The sequence below is a fragment of the Cnephaeus nilssonii genome (assembly GCF_951640355.1).
Source record: "Cnephaeus nilssonii genome assembly, chromosome: 18".
NCBI lineage: Eukaryota > Metazoa > Chordata > Mammalia > Chiroptera > Vespertilionidae > Cnephaeus > Cnephaeus nilssonii.
The window spans coordinates 20,842,949-20,855,655 of NC_137089.1; the positions used below are offsets into that span (position 1 = coordinate 20,842,949).

The 12,707-nt window shown below is 39.8% G+C and overlaps 1 protein-coding gene across 3 annotated transcripts in view; it reads right to left on the reverse strand.

Annotated features, from left to right (window-relative positions):
* CSMD3 (CUB and Sushi multiple domains 3) overlaps nt 1–12,707 on the reverse strand; it is a gene marked incomplete at both ends in the record, with an annotated part of 911,147 nt that overhangs the window by 32,709 nt on the left and 865,731 nt on the right. For all 3 annotated transcript variants that reach the window (XM_079795927.1, XM_079795926.1, XM_079795925.1), the window contains 3 exons: nt 3,132–3,205; nt 4,621–4,794; nt 10,652–10,825. In XM_079795927.1, the coding sequence (XP_079652053.1) occupies nt 3,132–3,205; nt 4,621–4,794; nt 10,652–10,825 (422 nt within the window). The remainder of the gene's footprint in view (nt 1–3,131; nt 3,206–4,620; nt 4,795–10,651; nt 10,826–12,707) is intronic.

The window sequence follows — 12,707 nt, forward strand, 5'->3', positions numbered from 1 at the left end:
ATCTGGGACCCCTCGAGGGATGTCTGACTGCCCATGAAGATCGGATGTCTGACTGCCCGGTGGGATCGGGTCTAAACAGGCAGTCGGACATCCCTCTCACAATCCAGGACTGCTGGCACCCAAATGCTCGCTTGCCTGCCTTCCTGATTGCCTCTAACCGCTTCTGCCTGCCAGCTTGATCACCCCCTAACCACTCCCATGCCAGCCTGATTGATGTCTAACTGCTCCCCTGCCAGCCTGTTTGCCCCCAACTTTCCTCCTCTGCTGGCCTGCTCACCCCTAACTGCCCTCCCCTGCAGGGTTGATCGCCTCCAACTGCCCTCCCTTGCAGGCCTGGTCCCTCTCAACTGCCCTCCCTTACAGGCCTGGTGCCTCCCAACTCCCCTCCCCTGCTGGCCATCTTGTGGTGGCCATCTTGTGTCCACATAGGGGCAGGATCTTTGACCACATGGGGCAGCCATATTGTGTGTTGGAGTGATGGTCAATCTGCATATTACTCTTTTATTTCGTGCCTGGTGCACGAAATTTGTGCACAGGGGTATGTGTCCCTCAGCCCAGCCTGCACCCTCTCCAATCTGGGACATCCCTCTCACAATCCAGGACTGCTGGCTCCCAAATGCTCACCTGCCTGCCTTCCTGATTGCCCCTAACCACTTCTGCCTGCCAGCCTGATCACCCTCTAACCACTTCCCTGACAGCCTGATTGATGCCTAACTGCTCCCCTGCCAGCCTGTTTGCCCCTAACTGCCCTCCCCTGCAGGCCTGGTCACCCCTAACTGCCCTCCCCTTCAGGCCTGTTCCCCCCCAACTGCTCTCCCAGAAAGGCCTGGTCGCCCTCAACTTCCCTCCTCTGCCGGCCTGGTCACCCCTAACAGCCCTCCCCTGCAGGCTTGATCACCCCCAACTGCCCTCCCTTGCAGGCCTGGTCCCTTCCAACTGCCCTCCCCTGCTGGCCATCTTGTGGTGGCCATCTTGTATCCACATGGGGGCAGCCATCTTTGACCACATGGGGGCAACCATCTTTGACCACATGGGGGCAGCCATCTTGTGTGTTGGAGTGATGGTCAATTTGCATATTACTCTTTTATTAGATAGGAGGATAGAGGCCTGAGGCACGGGTGGGGGCCAGCTGGTTTGCCCTGAAGGGTGTCCCGGGTCTAGGTTGGGGTTCCCTTGGGGCATGGGGCAGCCTGAGTGAGGGGCCTGTGGTGGTTTGCAGGCTGGCCACGCCCCCTGGCGACCCAAGTGGAGGCCCTGATATCTGGGGTTTATTTATCTTCTACAATTGAAACTTTGTAGCCTGGAGCGGAGCCAAGCCTCCTGCTCACTCCGTGGCCGGCAGCCTTTTCTGTTAGGGTTTATTTACATTCTATAATTGAAACTTTGTAGCCTGGAGTGGAGGCCTGGGCCAGCCAGGGTGTGCGGAAAGCTTTGCTTCTTCCATTGCCAGGGGCAACCCTAGCCTCCCGCTCTTTCCAGCTTCGTGGCTGCCGCCATTTCTGTTTGGATTTGTATACCTTCTATAATTGAAACTTTGTAGCCTTGAGTGGAGGCTTAGGCCGGCAAGGGCATGTGGAAAGCTTGGCTTCCTCCATTGCCTGGGAAACCCAAGCCTCCCTCCTGCTCTCTGTGGCTGTAGCCATCTTGGTTGGGTTTATTTGCATACTCGCTCTGATTGGCTGGTGGGCGTGGCTGGTGGCATGGCTGGTGGGCATGGCTTGTGGGTGTAGCGGAGTGATGGTTAATTTGCATATTACTCTTTTATTACGTAGGATTCTTAAAATTCAATTAATAATTTTATTCATTTCATTGGATAGCTATTCCAAACTCAATTTTACTCATTTCTATTTCCATGATCTCAAAAGGTATTTATTAGAAAGCACTCATATTTTTCAGAAAAAAACAACTGATATGATGCACAGACATTAACATCACCATTCTGTATTCTTTCAGGATATTGTCAATGACTTGTGATCAAAGCCAAGTCACAACTGTTTCAGTTTCTTTGTCTGTATAATGAGGACTAATGCTGTTTAGCTAGTTGTCCAATTTTCAGGATTTAGTTCAACTGATAATATTTTATGTACTTACGAATCTAAAGTTTTCTAAAAACATCAATATAATAGAGACTGAGACATTTTTTTTACACATTTGTATTATCTAGGGAGGCCTGAGGCAAACTGGGAGAATTGAAAATGCTATCAAATCAATGTTCATACTGAGCCTGAACTGTAGGTAAATGAAAACTCTTTTTAGCAACAAAAATATGGCACCTTTGATGAATACTTTCTTTAGAAATAGATGTTCTTCAGGTTCACACTGAATTTCACATAAAATAGCACAGTTTAGAAAAGCCTGCAAAACAAGGCAGCTGGGTAATGTGTAAATTGACAATTTCCTTTTAGAATCAGTATGCACTTTGGCTCCCCTTAGGCCCTGTAATGAAAAACTCGCTGAATCTCTACATAAAATCTAAATGGGAAAACGAGAGAACAAGAAGTCAGCCACACATGACTGGGCATGCTAAAGAACTGTAATAGAACAGTCTAAATATGTGTTGTGTAACAATAGGTTATGGTTAAATTATTTTTTCAGATATTTCCCACATCAATGACAATATGTAAAAAAATATGTATTATGTGTGCATTATAAAGCAAAACCATTTTAGTCTTATTGCCTTATTGAATAATCACATTTTATGTAATAGCGAGCTCTTGTCTCAGTTGTCTCTCCTTTAACCTGTTTCATCTTTATTTTCTCCCATTGCCCCCACATCTTCCTATAGAATTTGTTCATTTACTACCTCACATACTCTTACTTACCCTCTCTTATGTACTACCTATTGCTTATGTATTTTCCTATGCTCATAGCTATGTCCACCTTTTCTTTTCTTTCATCTTTATGGTCAGTTAGGCTACTATTCTTGAAGCATATTTTTCTTCTCTTGATTTCCTTTTCCTTATGTCCATTCTTTTGTTGCCTGTTACCTTTTTATAATATGTTTATAAGTGCAGTTATAAACATAACTTTTCTTCTGTTTGAATCAACAGGGCTGAATGAATGCACATGAACCAAAGAAGCCTAATGATATGGTTTTATACTAAATGGAAATATTTATTTAAAGCACTCACTTGAAATCCAAATGTACTGTTCTGAGATCCATGCCGGGGCACCCCTGGGTTTTCACATGACGTACGAGTTGGTTCTAAAATGAAGATTAAAAACATAATATTTCTTCAAAATTTACTATTATATTTATTAATATTTTTTCAATTTTGTTGATCATTTTAATTCTCATCTATAAATAGCGTTTACACAGAGTATTTTTCTCATACAAAACAATTTTAAGTGATATCAGCTGTAATGGAATGGCCTTGGGTAATAATAAAGGGTGTAAATCTAATAGCATGTCACCGTGGACAGAACCTACTAATCCTAAAGCAAGAAATTCAGTTTAACTGCATTTTATATAAATGATGCAATTATTGAACTCTGAAGCCTGTATTTGCAACTAACTCTGTGGATAAAAATTTAAAGAAAAATGAAGGATATGAAAGAGGAACACATGCATAAAATATTTGCCCAAGGACTTTGATAAATTGTAATCTCAGGTAGAATAATAGTCCCCTCAGGAAGTAAGAGTTTTTCCCACACACAGGACTTAGTTACTTGGAGTTTTCACTGATAGCTAGCTGTAGGAGATTCAGACATAGGAATGGTAGGTAGGGCTGGTCATCCCTGAGGTGGCTAGTTTGCATGACAGATTATCTGGTTAGCTTACCAAATGTGTCATTTAGTTTTACGATTGTAGTAATGTATTTTGACAACCTGCCAGTTATAAAAATAGTCATAGGCATGTCAAGTAAGCAAAGGAAGTAGAGTCAATAATAATGCAATAACTACGTATGCTGCCAAACAGATACTAGGCTTCTTGGGGTCGATCACTTCCTGAGGTACATCAGTGTCTAATCACTATGTTGTACACCTCAAACTAATATAACAGTGTATGTCAAAAGTAATTTAAAAATAAATTTAAAAAGAAAGAAAGGAAGTGCCCTGGCTGGTGTGGCTCAGTTGGTTGGGTGTCATCCCTTGCACTGAAAGGTTGCCATTCGATTCCCAATCTGGGCACATGCCTAGGTTGTGGGCTTAATCCCTTGTAGGGGGCATGCAGGAGGCAGCCAATTGATGTTTCTCTCTCTCTTTCTAAAAATCTATTTTAAAAATCTTAAAATAAGAAAATAAACTAAGAGCCATTTTAAATCAATATATCTTTTGTTTATTTTTGGAGCAAGTTTAATTTCATTTGAATTTGTTTTATTAATGCTAAAGAGCTATACTAATGTTAGTACTTAATAATGCTATTAATATAAAAGCTTTTTTACTCTTTCACTTTATTGATAAAAAATATTTCAAATGTTTCTTCTGGAAGTTTTGCGTGCTAAAAATAACATCCTATGTTTTACCGATATTCATTTTCAGTGTTTCTAATTGCTTCTATATATTTTACATTTGTTTTCCACATTTAGTCAACTATAGTTTATAGGAAAACCATTAAATGTCACTACTACCTATTATAACCAGAATCACTGAGCGTAATCAACCTTCCATTGATATTACCTATGCAGTGAGGTGAGGAACCACTCCACGTGCCATCCGCTTGGCAAATCCTGGTGCTTGCTCCCACTAATATGAAAGGAGAATTGCAGCTGAATGCAACCTCTGACTGGTAGATAAAGCTTTTGCCTTCTCGTTTTCCTTGAGCAGGTGTGCCAGGGTCACCACAGAACTTTGCTGGAAGTGAAAAAAAAAACAACAATGACGATAAAGATTTAGGATTCATCGGAGTAAACAATTTAGAAAAATGGTGAGAACTGGAATATTAGACTAAAGTGACATGGAATCCATGTTAGTCTATTCCAATGATTTAGCTTGTGTCTACAGGAACACTGCATGTTCGACTCAGTGTAATATTTTAAAAATTAGTCTGATTCAGATATTTTCCACCTAGTAGTACTAATAATTTTAGTTTCTATAAAAATATTGGCCAGAATCAAGCCACACAGCATTTGTGTATATGGGCTGCAGAGGTGAAATGTAATCCTGAACAGACATGTGATTCACAGATGGCTCTGCCAGAAAAAACCAACCCATCATGTGTAGTTTGTCCCCTCCGTATTGCTGGGTTTATAAAACACACACTTATTTGTTTTGTTCTACTCTGTTGAACAGTCAGAGCACATACCGTGGTATTTTGTTCCTTCCTCTTTAAAATTCTCTGGGGAATGTTTTAAAACCTTTTTTTTTTTTTAATTAATCCTCACACGAGTATATTTTTTTCAATTGCTTTACAGAGAGTGGAAGGGCGGGAATGAGGGAGAGGAGGAGGGAGAGAGAGAAACATGGATGTGAGAGAGACACGTGGGTTGGTTGCCTCCTGTAAGCACCCTGACTGGGGGTGTGGAGCTAACCACAACCCAGGTACCTCTCCTTGACCTGGAATCAAACCTGAGGCCCTTCGGTGCATGGGACTGACACTCTAACCACTTAGCAACACAGGTGAGAGCACTGTGGAGGATTTTGAGTGTTGTTGTGTTTTTAAGAGAAAAGGAAACCATCAGAGTCTAAAACTAGACAAAACTAAGGAATCTCAATGGTTTACAACAACCTCTGAAGAGATTAAGTTGACAGGATTTCTAAATAAATTGATTAGATGACTCCATTCAATATCTATCTATCATCTACCTATCTATTTATCATCTATCTATCTATCTATCTATCTATCTATCTATCTACCTATCTATCATCTATCTATCTATCTATCTATCTATCTATCTATCTATCTATCTATCTTGTTTAACTATTAAAAGACAGAAGTATTTTAGGTAGTTTTAGTTACTTGGACTTATTAGAAAACAAACTAAGATTCCTGCCCTTGTAGGTTGTATGTGTTTGTGAGAAAAGCAAAAGTAAACAAGTAAAAAGTTAGAATGTGTGAAGGTGACAGGTCTTCAGAGGAAAGGCAGTGTAGGCGAAGATCAGGACTGGGAATGTGTGGATGAGCTAATGGTGAGCTGAGAGAGTGGATTTTAAATAAGGTGGCAAGGCTGGCGCTGAGAGAAGATTTGGAGGAAACAAAGCATTGGGCCATGCAGATATCCCAAGGGGCAGAGGAAAGGGCATCGCCAGCCCCAGGGGGCCTGCGGGCACATCGGGACAAGAAGGCCGGTGCGGCGGGAGCACAGTGAGCTTGCAGAAGTGTAACGGGGTGAAACCAGATGGTTTCAAAGCTCATAGACAACCGAGGTGAAGGTACATATATGCTGTGCTTCCAATTTATTTTATTATAATAAAACATACATAATTTACCATTTTAACTATCTTTACATGTGCTCAATTTTTTTTTAATTTGTAGATTCAGCACCTAAAAACCTACTTCCCTACAAAACAAACAGCAACAACCAAACGTTATCAATTCTGCCTTCAGATGGCTATAGTTTGAGTGACCATAAAGTGCATTATCCCAGCCAAGGCACTTTGAGGAGTGAAAGGAGGATTCTAACCAGATCAGATGACTGCCAGGACAACAGGAGTAAACTAGGAATGCTCCAGGTGAACTGGAATGGATGAATACCCTAATTACAGAATACTTCAGCTTTAAGCTCAATGGTCAAAGAAAGATCTTCCCTGAAATTTAAGGTACTACAAGAAAGTTAAATTTTCAGACCTCATTTTAGAAACCCTTTTCCCTTTTTAAACAGTTAAAATTAAAAGGGGTCATAAGTAAAGAATGATTAACTGCAATGTCCATTCTTTCCCCCCACTGCTTTGCTCTAAAATGTACCAAGTATCAATTAATGATTCTGTGCTCTTTATTATGCTGCTTTACCTTCTATTCCTGCACCAATACCAAACTGTCTTAACTACTATAGCATCCTCAGTTTTGATGCCCGCAGAGGGCTGCACTGCATACCAGATACAGCAGTGAGCAAAAACATAATCTCTAAGGAGCATAAATCTGAATGGAGGGCCTCATTCACATAAACAAGATTCGTAGAATGTATAGTTGTTATAAGGAGAAAAAAGAAGGAATGATAGGAGACTAGTAAGGAGAAAAATAAAGTCTAAAAGGGCAGTGTTATATACCAACATATAAAATTTTAATTATGGTGATGAGAGAAGAGAATACCGAGAAGAGGGACTCTGAGTAAAAAGCTAAAAGAATAAAAGGAAATTTCTAGACAAAGTAAATAGTGAATACAAAAATCTCTGATGTCAAAGCAAGTCAGAGTGCTCAATTAAAAGTAAGGAAGCCTGTGGTATTTGTCTTTCATATGATCTCACTTACATGTGGAATCTAATGAACAAAATGAACTGATGAAAAAATAGGTCCAGAGGCACAGATGTATGGAACAGAATAACAGATCTCAGTGGAGAAGGGGTTGGAGAGGAGAGGAAGAGATTAGCCAGAGATCATCCACACTAATAAAAGAGAAAAATGCTAATTGACTGTACCTCTGCTATACCCACAGCCAATCAGGAGTGATATGCAAATTAACCCAGCAAAGATGGCAGGTAATTTGCATACGCAGGTGCGCAGGCAGAGGCCCTATGTGGCCAATGGGATCCAAGCTGCAGTCAGGGACCTGGGCAGGCAGCGGGGGGCAGCACTGGAAGCCGCTGGTGGATCCAAGATGAGATGGGGACCCAAGCAGGCCTGCCCAGGTCCAAGCCGCCCTGTGATCATGGGGTGAAGAGCCTGGGTCAAGCCGCCCCGCCACCTGCCGGGGTCCAAGCCGCCCTGCAATCACGGGGGGAAGCGTCCAGGTCCAAGCCACCCTGCGATCCTGGGGCGAAGAGCCCGGGTCCAACCTGCCCTGCGATCATGGGGCGAAGAGCCCGGGTCCAACCTGCCCTGCGATCATGGGGCAAAGAGTCCGGGTCCAAGCTGCCCAGCGATCCCGGGGCAAAGAGCCCAGGTTCAACTGGGCCCAAGCCACCCTGTGATCATGGGGCAAAGAGCCTGGGGCCAAGCCACCCTGCGATCACAGGGCGAACAGGCCAGGCCGAGCTGACCCGTGATCATGGGGTGAACAGGCCAGCAGAGCCTGGCCAAGCCGCCCTGCAATCCCAGGTGAAGAAGCCACTCCGCTGACCAACCTGCGCTAGGGACCTGTTTGGGCGCGTGGTGCGGAGTCCAGGGCCTCTAGCCTACAGCCATGGGAAGTCTCCCTCTCCCCAGAGTTAGGAGCACCAGCCAAGATCTACCTAGCAGCCTGGTCCTGACTGTGGGGGTGAGTTCCTGCAGGCTGCGATTTGATCCCCACGCATTAGCAGTAGGAGACCAGTGCCTTTGTTATTGCTGTGTGTCCGGGTTTTAATTGGACAAATGCCTGGAGGTCCCGGTAGCCAGCTTAGCAAAATCTTTTAGGAGGAGAATTCTGTCTGGGTTTCCTCAAATTCTCTCAGTCCCTACTCACCCCTCTGTAAAGGCACAGAACAAGTGAGGCCCTTAAATAAAAATCAGAGGTCTCCAGCAACAGTGGGCCTCTCTCATCACAGTCATTTGGACCGGATGGCATTTGAGTATTTATCTAGACACCATGACAGAGAAACACAAGCTCAACTCATGATCTCTGCCCTTAAAAAATTCACAATCTTATTAGAGCGAGTGGATGATAAAAGCGCAGTAATAACATCAGAATGTAAGGCAACAATACAGAGACGAACAGAGGCAATTGCTAAGATGATTTTCCAATAATTAGTACAAAGAGTATGTGCTATGAATTAAATAAAAAAATATGTGTGGAAGTAGCTGCTTCATGAGTATGGCATTCTTTCCTATTTTAAAGGAAGCTGAGTTCCATGTGAACTGTGAATTATGCTATGATATCTGAGGCACAGGACAAGGGAGGCCCTAAGTGTACCATGCTTTGATATTTGAGTCATTCTTTATTGTTCAATGTAATTTATTTCTGTATGCCTCAGTTTTGTAATAGTTAAATTACTAGAATAATACATCTTGCTATAAAATATTACTAGAAGATCAAATGATCAGGTGACATTTATTGTTATTTTCTATAAATGAACACAATCTCTGGTATGCTAAAGTGATAGGTATTATAGAAATATTCAGATAGAGAGACCTACAGGCTTGATTACAGTGAGGCTTACTATCACAACCCAAATTTATTGCTTAAAAACAAAAGCAGGGAGCCAACTAGAAACTGAACCAAATATAAGCCCTTGAAGGGCAAATGTAAATTGGATAAGCTTTGCTATTACAAGAGCAAGAAGAAAAAATTCAGATGCAAGAATGAAAACCACATTGCATCCACTCTAAGTAGCTGTTAAAGAAAAAGAATGGTATACTATGAAAATACTTAATACAGATTGTAAAGACATTTGTTCCAAGAGGATTTCCTAGAGTAGGTGATATTTCAGTTAATTTTTTTAAATGTGAAGAGGTTAGCTAGATAAGAAAAAGGTGTAGGGGTCCCAAATTGCAGAGGGTGCAGGCAGAGCTGAGGGAACCACCCCCCCTCTGTGCACAAATTTCATGCACCAGGCCTCTAGTAAATGCATATACACATTACTCATGGACAGAGACCATAGTGTGGGGGAAAGCCTGGAGGGGGAGCTGGGTGGAGAGGAGCAGGAAGAGGGGGGATGGGGGACATCTGGAATACTGACAACAATACCAAGTAAAAGTATGGAAGCCTGTGTGCCTGGAGTAGAGTGGATGAGGGAGAGAACAGGATATGATGAGATCAGGGAAAATAAAACATTTGCATGAGCCTATAGGCAATCTGGCTTCTACTCTGAATGAGATGAGAAGACTGGAGGATTCTGTGCAGTTTAGTTGGTTAGCTCTGGCTCACTCCAAGACCATGGGGACAGCTTTAGCACTCTTCTTCCTACCACATGCTGGGAAGGAAAAGACTTGAAACAAGATAGCACTGGATGTCTCTGAATGAGTATTGCCCATATCATGTGTTACAATAATTTATGTAAAATGGAAATCTGGCTTTTTTTGTTTTGTAATCTTCCAAATTAGTCTTGAAGGGATATATAGTATACGGATATATAGTATACAGCAACCTCTGTTAAAAAAAAAATATATATATATATATATATATATATATATATATATATATATATATATATCTTACCTCTATGCTTACCTTAGTAATTTTTGATGTATAATTACGATCATTATCATGGCAAATACCAGAATAAGAACTCAATTTAAATAAACATGTAGAAGTGACATGAATTTATTGCAGAAAGAAATTTGGGGTTAAATTAAAACATTCAGCTGAGATACACTGGACTTAAGAATAATTTTCTGGCAGATTCAGCTGAGAAGGTTTCTATTTTGAGGAATAATTGTGAAAATTAAGCAAAGTTTACAAACAAAGCAATTTAGCCTAAACTTTAGAGTTCAAGCAGAAGGCACATAATGGTTGGATGAAAAGTGGCTACATTGGTAAATACTGATTTTTCACTAAACTTTACACATTGGAAGGAGTTTAACAATCTCATATGTATTCTGGCAAAACTTGAAAAATTTAAATAACAGTTGTAAACTCAGGAAAGCAGTTCTAAGAGAGAGAAAATAGGAAAATATAATTTTGGAAATTATACTTACGTAAGCACTGTGGTACTTCCCCACTCCAGGTGCCATTCCCTACACAGGTCAAAACAGCAGGAAAGGATAGCTCATAGCCTGGAGAACAGATGTAGCTAATACTAAAGCCCCAGTCGAAATTTGTTCCTTCCAACCTTCCATTGGAGATCTGGGGAGGAGCTGCACAGGTAACAGCTGCAATTACATTGAAAGCGATTAGACAGCTGTTGAGATATCCTGGGTATGGAAAATAAATGAACAAATATCATTAGGAGAAGCATATGTGCTAACTTAACCTTTTGAAGGACAATATGGTGTGACACGTTTTATTCTCCTGGTTGTATCCCTGAAACATCCCTAGAATTAATCCACAATACGACTATTTCTTGACAACATAATGGCTACTGGTTGAGATTCTCTTACAAAATATCAAGCTGCCTGATATATAAGGAAAATAAAGGCTGATCTTCTAACTAGTATTGTAACTGATAAATTATTGGTTTTATATTGTTTTCCAATGACCTTTAGACAGACTTGGTTATTTGGCTATATACAGCATATCAGCACTGTGGCAAGGAATTTGGTAGTAATTCTGTGATATTTCTGAAAACGTAAATCATGTATCTCATTAAAATATCCAATTGGTTCTATTAAATACTTAGACTCATATGTTAAAATTTACTGTAGAATTTTAAGTGTATTATCAAAGTTTTAAACATTCATTTTTTTAAACTGTTTTAAGATGTCCTCAAGCAGAGATAGGTTGGATGAGGTGACAGAGATCAGAGGAAAAGGAATGGTACCAACTACAAAATCTCAAAATGAGGAATGGTTATTATTTCTTAAGAATAATGGCTATTCTAATGGCTAGCAACATAGCTGAATACTTTTTGGAATTGTATAACACTGCCTTTACCAGGATCAATTAATTGTGTATGAAATAACTTCTAAAATATAAAATATCTGTTACATATTTTTATATACTATGTACAGTGATCTGATTCAGAAACTGTGAAATCAAAAAAAAGATACACATCAAAATTATTCTTTTTTGTTATATTTTTTAGATGTTAGGGAGATACTAAACTGTCAATTTATAGATGTTTATAGACACCTGAATGAGAAATCTCAATTATTAAAGAATTAATACTGTTATTATACAATATAAATTACCTTACATTGCATCTACACTGTTCTACAAGTAATCAGAAAAACTGGCAGAAAAATATGAAAATGTTTTCAATAAAAAACAATTAGTATAAGGTAGCAAATCTATGCCTATATTGACTAAAATATTAATTCTAGATTACATTCTTTAAATAAACAGTTTCTCTTCTTTAAGGAAAATTATAGTTTCATAATTCCAATTGACTATTCTCAAACTACTGAAAGGTTTTCTCCCTACCCATGAATTACTTGATAAAGTGGACTATCAAATTAAAATTCTGACAGTGATTTTAAATTGGCATGCACAAGAATTTTACAAACATGTAATACCTGACTATTTCATCAGGGGCACTGACCACTTTTCCCTTAGATTGTCAAATTAAAAAAATGCCAACAACCAACACAATAGTAGCCATCCAGTGTGAATGACCTGTCTTGAACCATAAATACATAGGTAATAAAATAGATTGTATTTTATTGGTCATGTCCCATAATAAGGTTGCATCTGATTGGTTAATTCCTTGAATCAGAAATCCTTATATATAAGTATAGGCACCTGATTTTTTTAAAAGTCACTTTGGAGCAAAAAGAATAGATAATTACTATTATTATTTTCTTTGTAAATCAATCAAAATTATATTTATTTTTTTTTCAGATTGGCAAAAAATACAATCTTTTTTGGGAATGCCACAGAATTTTCATAATCAGTTTATGTGTGCCATGAAATGAGTGGTTGGAAATTGCTCTTCTAAATCATTAAGGTTATATTACCTTTTAAATATTCGTAAGTTAATATAAATAGCAGAGTACATGATATTTTTGTTGTTTGGGTTGCATTAAAGTCCACTGTCACTACTCACAATAAAAATAAAATATTTTTTGAAATATCTTTACATTTTATATATTATTA